The sequence below is a fragment of the Pagrus pagrus genome, assembly GCF_965226575.1.
Source record: "Pagrus pagrus genome assembly, chromosome: 20".
Lineage (NCBI taxonomy): Eukaryota > Metazoa > Chordata > Actinopteri > Spariformes > Sparidae > Pagrus > Pagrus pagrus.
In genome coordinates, this window is record NC_140207.1 from 2,667,689 (window position 1) to 2,675,112 (window position 7,424).

The following is a 7,424-nucleotide window of genomic DNA, read 5'->3' on the forward strand; positions in this document are numbered from 1 at the left end:
TAATCTTATTGTAAAAACTCAGATATGAAACCCTAAAGTGTTGTGGTGAACTGTTCCCTTGAGTTGAGGCGTGCATAACATTTTTGAGGATGTAGTTTAGGATGAATTTTTCCATTTTGTCTCTGTTATTCTGCCTGGTGCAGAGATCTGTGGACGTGGGTGGAGACACAAGCTGTCACCTGTCACATTAAAATAAAGTCAGTGGGAGTAAAAGCAGTAGAAGAATCGCACCATGTCATTTTGAGACTGAAAAGAGAAACAATCATAATTAAGGAACAAAAAAGTGCAAATTTTGTGTTTTTTGGGCCACAAGAGAAATCTGAGCGGTGACAAGATGACGGACACGAAAACCTTCAACTTAAAATGTCAGACTTTTCTTTTAGTCCTCGTGTTTCTCTCTAGAAGTTGTGATTGTTGTGTCGAGCTGTGGATGCAACGCAACAGGTCGACACTGATCCATTAAAAAGGGAACAGCTGCTCTGTGAGAAGCCTTCGTTCAGTCCAGCAGAGATCAAACCTTTAAATGTTCAGTTCACGAGCAAACACACTGAAATTATGAGGTTTGAGGAGCCTGAACCAGCAGAGAAAAAAACGTTTGTTGCTTTTATCTGCAGCTTTCCACCGTCCTGTTACAGCACACTGTGTATTTTTAACACGAGTGGCTGCAGTTCGAAGCTGAACCTCAAACCTCACCACGACCCACCCGATCGCTCCGGTTCCTGACATTTTCTTGTCATTTTCCTCCTGTCAGCTTCTCTCTGCAGCTCTCGTTTCTGTCTCCTCCATTATACATGTTCAGTCTGCCGTCAGGGGAATATTTCATTGCGTCTGTCATCTTTTAATCTCGTAATGGGGGAAACTCAAGCCGCTGTCTCAACACCAGCTCAACACCGGTGTGATGAAAGTCACTTCAGTACAGGAAGAGAGCGACAAAAGGCAAAAACAAGGCGCGTTTACCGATGATGACGGTGTTGTCGTCGGCGATGAGCATCTTGCTGTGAACGTAGATGAGCTCGGTGACCAGCTTCCCCTCCAGGTCAGCATGAGTCCTCAGACCAGCGATGGAGATGTAGTTCATCCACTGGTCTCCCACTGGGAACAAGAAGCAGCCAGTCAGAGCTCATTATCGTTACTTTTTAATTGTTAAAAATAAATCAGACTCCCTGAAGTCTCTGCATGTTATTCAGAGCAAAACATGTAAAACCAGCAGTGTGATTAAAGACGTGACTTCTCTAAAAATACATAAAAGCAGATGCAGATGTGCAGTTTTTTGTTTTTGGCTCTTGTTCTAGTATATGTGTGGGTTTGTGTGTACATCTGGGGCAACATTGGGGTTTGGTTTGGTTCTGCTGAGCTGAAATGAGAGACTGAAGTCATTATTTTGATATTTCAGGTTCTACATATGGTTCATGGCTCCAGTTGTACATATGGAGACGTCGGTTTTTGATACAGTTCACAAAGATGACCAAAACGTACAGAAATAAAGTTAATTATATTGTAAACCCCTTTGATTTTTTACATTAGTACGATCAAGGTAGACAAGCCGGAGAGAAACAATGTTTTTAACCTTTTAAATGACTTTAACCTGCCTGATCATCAGGTCTGATTATATCAAACCTCGAGACTTTTATGGCACCGATTAACCTGCCGCAATACTATCAAATATTGAAAAATATGTTGTCATTCGATACCAAATTTCAATACCTAAGAAGTGAATCTCATCAGCATCATGAATCATTTTCATTAACTCGATATCATTCAGCATTTGGGGAATATTTCTCCTTCCTCTTTGTCTTTCTGTTATTTTTTCCTCTGTTAAGAAACTCAAGACTTTGAAAAGACAGACCACGCGTGGGGAAAAGAAGGACGAAAAAGCGATAGCTGCGACAGAGAAGGCCCAGTTGGACACAGCTACTGAGCCATCGGGACCACGCTGCAGGGACCTGCGACTGATACAGGTGAAGTGAAAAGGAGCTTGGACTCCCTGCAGACCCGGTTCAGCAGCTCGGAGGAAGACTGAGGCTGGAGCCGGCTCTCGGCCCGGCAGTGTGAACACAGGGTGAAACCTGTCGTCGCCTCGGACTTACTCTCTCTCCTGAGCTGCGAGATGATGGAGTGGTCTCCTCTGTTCATGGTCCTGCAGGGAACAGAGAGGTGGATGAGCTGCAGAGCCACATTCCTCACAATACAAGTCTTTGTGCGTCGCTGTGTTTGCACAGGGAGGGCCGAGTGTTTACTCAAGAATGCAGGATCGACAATGAATGTCGGCCTCACAAGGAATGGCATGCACACACACACACACACACACACACACACACACACACACACACACACACACACACACACACACACACACACACACACACACACACACACACACACACACACACACACACACACACACACACACACACACACGTACACCCTGTACGTTGGTTTATAGCCATGTGGTTAACGAGTTTAGGTGTGGCGGTAACCTATCAGTGGAGCTAACCCTCAACAAATACACTCAAACAGCAGGTGGGTTCATGGCAGCTTTCTCATCCACCACACACACACACACACACACACACACACACACACACACACACACACACACACCTGTAGTTGAAGTGCATGACGGCCTGGATGGCGCTGCCTCCTCCGGTGTTGATGTCTCCTTCGAAGCCCGGCAGCAGAGGCGTCACCACGTACACTCGGTACCTTGTACCCTCCCTGAAAGGTTTGAAATCAGACGGAGATGATTGGAAGAAAAAATAGTAACTTTGTAATGTTACTAACACAAAATGTCATTATTATGCAGACGACACCATTATGTGTAGTTCTGCCTCTTTGTTGACTGCGATTAAGAAACTACAATCTTGTTTTAATCTTGCCGGGAGGAATCTTTGTGAACAAAACTTAAACAATGTGCTTCTCGAGGTCGTACAGTGCAGACGATGGCCTCTATCAGATTGTTCATTTAAATTATAAGCTGATCCAACTAGACTCAACTTCTTTCTAGAGGTAAGTCTGTCTGTGACGATGCTAGACTCTGTGGAGACGTATGGTTCATATATGTGTAATCTTTACAATAAAAGCTCCCTAAATACATCTTAAAGTTTTTTTTATCATTAGCAGTAATGTTAGCTTTGTAGCATCCAGCTCATGCCGCTTCTGAAACGTCAGCACTGAACTGTGACAGCTGTTCTTCGCTCAAACACGCTGAATGTTTCCTCGTTATCAGCTGACAGTGAAACTACACAGACGGATCATTTATGACAGCTGCCCTGGATTGTTTATACAGGTGAGGTTTGTGCGTCTGCAACAGTTTGTGTCCTTGGTGTTGTCTGATACACTCCGATATCCCTGACAACAAAACTGAACTAAATATTCAAACAAGTCCTCACAGAGTCCAAAACAAACACGACTTATGATATACGGAAACAGCCTATTAGTCTACTGGAAGGTACACACAGCGGCAGGATCCATCAACATACACTGTGTGTGTGTGTGTGTGTGTGTGTGTGTGTGTGTCTGTGTGCGTGTGTGCGTGTGTGTGTGTGTGTGTGCCTGCGTCTGTTTCTGGGAACTAATTTCAATATACGCCTGAGTGTCAGTGTGTGTGATTATCATGTATGTTATTCTTGTAAATCATTTCAAGCTAAACACACACACAGCAGCCAAAGATGTGTGTGTGTGTGTGTGTGTGTGTGTGTGTGTGTGTGTGTGTGTCTTTTACCTATATGCTCTGATGATGCGTTCGGCGATAGCGTCTCCTATCTTGTTGAAAACGTGTCTGTTGTCCGCACAGCTGATGAAGAACTGATTCTGAAAGAACCACAAACAAACAAACAAACAAACAAACGTCTTTAACAAACAGGAGCTTTGATTTGATCTAATCTCAGGTCACATTTATGTGCAGCCAAATGGAAAAACTAGTTTGACCCTACGTGGCAGAACTGGCCCTCGGTTTTTACATATTTACTAGGAAGCTGTAAACTCCCAGCCTCCATGAACTACCCACCGGCTCTCCAACCTCCAACAGGCTCCTTCCTCAAAAGCTTCAGTTACGATGACAAAACACTCGAGCAGAGGTGGAATAATATTTGTTTGACTGTTAATAAATGGTTAAGGTTAGTTTCACCGTCCACCTTGTTGCTATGGTTACCCGGTTTTGATTACCAGTTTAACTGCTGGACCAGAACTGATACACAGCGCACAGGTCAGTACCTCTATGTAGACGAAGTGTTGGCTGTTCTGGATGACGTGCACGTAGGCGTTGTGGATGGACTCCTCGTGGTATTTGATGCCGGCCGACCAATCGGAGGCTGAGCGAAGGATCTGAGAGCGGACAGACGCGTTTACAAAAAGGCTTTCATGGCACTTTGCGTGTATTCAAAAGTTCAGTTCAGTCCTTATTACACACAACAGACAGAACCTACAGTGTGAACTATTTAATATTCTTTGAGGTCAACTTGTCTTGCAGTTGTACTTTATAAAGGATGCAAGACAAACGCAGACTGATTCACCTCTAAGCTTATCTGTTCCTTTTATTGATTTCATTTGGCCTTTGCAAAATAATCTAATCTCTGGAAACTTGCAACAAGAAGGAGTCATGGTCAAGAGGAAGAGATGGTCCAAAGTGTGGCTTCATCAGGCTACAGCCAGCTTGACCATAACTGATCAGGAACATTAAGAGAATAAGGAAAAGTTGTATTACTTCCCATCCCGACACATGAAACTCAACAGTACCAACCTGCACTTTGGCGGGGACGCAGTTGGGGACTTGGTACCGCTGCTCTCCAGCGGTGGTGTGAGACTTGGGCACCAGACACGGGTACGTCAGCGAGCGGTACTTCGGCTTCACGAGCTGGTGAGAAAACAGAGAAAGGAGAAAAAAATCAGATGAACACAGAGCGAACAGATGCTTCCTCCTCCACAGAGCTGCAGAGTCAGAGCCGCGCTGCATGAATCCACGTGACCTCTGACCTTGGTGAAGTTCCACCGCTGGATGAAATGTCTCGCCACATCTCGAGCCGCTTTCCCATGAACCACGGAGGCGATGTCGTGCCAGGGCATTCTGGGAGTTGTGTGTCTGTCTATGAAATCTAAACAAACAGCAGAAACAGGAACGTGAGGACGTTGAGTCACTCTTATTCCCACTCGTGCAGAATCGCCGCTCGCTTACCATCGAACGGTTTGTCCAGCTGAATCCAGTCCTTGTGCACGAAGTTGCAGTAGTCTTTCCCGTGCCAGAACCGCGTGTTTCCGAACAACTCTCCCACTCCTGTTTGTAGACTGCGAACTGAACCGCTTCCTGAAAACACACACATGAATATCCAGTCATTTAAAATCAGTACGACACGAGCAAAACTACACTACAGTCCTTCCAAAGACCAGTCGTTAGTGCATCTCAGCAAAATAGCCCCAAACAAATGCACTAATAAAAAACACGCTGTCGGTTTTTGGGCTTTTGAAGACAATAGAAAGTATCGTGATATAAATGAAGATGGAGGCTGTGAACTGCAGCATCTCCACCGGGCTCTGGTGTGTCTACAGGACAGAGCACCATGCTGAGTTTGACAGTGATGCACTGGTGTTTGGAAAACGCTTTGACGGCACTTTTACAGAAATTAAACAGCAGCTGGAAGAAACGCAGCACTACAGTCAGGATTCATAAAATCTACTGAGAGCAGCAGCAGAGAGGAGACACGCAGCCTGAACTCAACACACTGTTTTAATAATTTTACTCACCTGAAACACGATGAAATAAACTTTAATATATTGATTAAAGTAGTCGGATTAAAGCGAAGAACACATGCGATGGAGAGGTTCGTCTTTGTGTTTGTAGCAGCACTCGTTTTTGTCACGTTATCCCCGACACTTCCCATCTATCACACCACCAGCAGGACAAACAGACACGAGCTGGGCAAACAAACAGCAGCTCTGCTCGGGCTATTAAAAACCTGAGACATCTGCTTTACTGCAGAAATGACACGTGTGCTCACAGAAATATGAGTTTGTTTTAAAACAGAAATGAATAAAAAAGGGGAAAGTGATTACAGGCTGCAGGATCTGATCAAATAAAACCACCGGCCTGTTTGATGTGTGTCAGGCCCGCAGCCTTCACTCGCTCCTCTGTAGGCAGCTGAGCTTTAAGTGGTGTGTTTCCTGGTACTGGTCCAGTTCAACTTATCTGATCCCCGTTTTCCATTTCTGCTGTTTGTCTACTACAAATCAGTGTTTTAATGTCTTCTCTCTGTTCTCCACTAATGACTATTATGGTTATTGATTAAACTGTCTGTTATTTTTGCAATTAATCAAATAGTTCAGTCTGTGAAAAGTTCTGAAAGACCAACTTAATGTTTTCAATTCATCTGTTTTCTTTGACCGACAGTCTAAAACCCCCAAATGTGAAAAACTGCAGATGGTAACTCCAGATATTTGGTATTTTTGCTTGACCAAAAAACGTGCAGATCCAGAACTTCTGGAGGAATAAACACCCAGATTTAACTTTGTGGATTAAAAAAGTGGATGTATGTTCGCCTGACTGCAGCAGAGCCGACATGTCCTGATCACGTCCATGTCCAAGGTATTAAAAGAAAAACCGACCTTTGTCATGTTGGAGAAAAGAAGCTCGCACACAGAGAAACAAAGGTCGTTCACTCAAGATCAAAACCACAGCAAAGCACACTGGGAGACGTGATTCAACACTGTCGCCGCCACCAACTCACCAGCCTGACACTGGCCGATGGGAGCGGCCGTCCTGAGCTCGACCAGCCTGCTGGGGATCAGATTGTGCTGGCTGGTGATGCTGTTGGACCATCCTAAACAGAGCGGCCACAAACACTGAGACAGCGGCACAGATGGAGGCTGTCGCCGCTACACGAGAAGCTAAACACCAACCAGTCAGGACTGAAAGGCCAAATCATCCTCACGGTGTGACTGTGACTGACCTGCTGAACTCTTAGCTTGTTGTTTGGACTTTAAAATGTCAGAAAGTGGTTAAAAATCTGTTTCCTAAAGCTCAAGATGACGTCCTCAAATCTCTTATTTTGTCCACAACTCAAAGATATTCAGTTTACTGTCGTAGAGGAGTAAAGAAACCAGAAAATATTCACATTAAGAATCTCTAAATAGTTGGTGATTAAATAAATAGTGGACAGCTAATTGATTATTTGATGCTCTACTGGAGTTTGGAAGATACTGCAGGCAAAAATACAAAAATTAGCCTTCATTAGCTGCATGTTAGCTAGTGAGCTATACAGTGTTGTCCACAGAAAGATTTGTTTGTTTGATTTGATTCAATTTAAAACATTTTCCAGCACTGACGGCTCTGCTATCGTTAGACTGTCACATCTGGATTAGTAAAGGTCAACAGATGTTTGGTTTCATGTCCTGACAACAGGACATGTCCTGACATTTTCATTTTCAAACACATT

At 44.2% G+C, this 7,424-nt stretch overlaps 1 protein-coding gene across 2 annotated transcripts in view; it reads right to left on the reverse strand.

Moving 5' to 3' along the window:
- pld1b (phospholipase D1b) overlaps positions 1-7,424 on the reverse strand; it is a 34,965-nt gene that overhangs the window by 4,840 nt on the left and 22,701 nt on the right. For both annotated transcript variants that reach the window (XM_084340353.1, XM_084340354.1), the window contains exons 15-22: positions 5,171-5,299; positions 4,972-5,090; positions 4,739-4,852; positions 4,213-4,323; positions 3,722-3,810; positions 2,602-2,715; positions 2,088-2,137; positions 958-1,092 (exon numbers count right to left, since the gene is read on the reverse strand). In XM_084340353.1, coding sequence (XP_084196479.1) covers positions 958-1,092; positions 2,088-2,137; positions 2,602-2,715; positions 3,722-3,810; positions 4,213-4,323; positions 4,739-4,852; positions 4,972-5,090; positions 5,171-5,299 — 861 coding nt within the window. The remainder of the gene's footprint in view (positions 1-957; positions 1,093-2,087; positions 2,138-2,601; positions 2,716-3,721; positions 3,811-4,212; positions 4,324-4,738; positions 4,853-4,971; positions 5,091-5,170; positions 5,300-7,424) is intronic.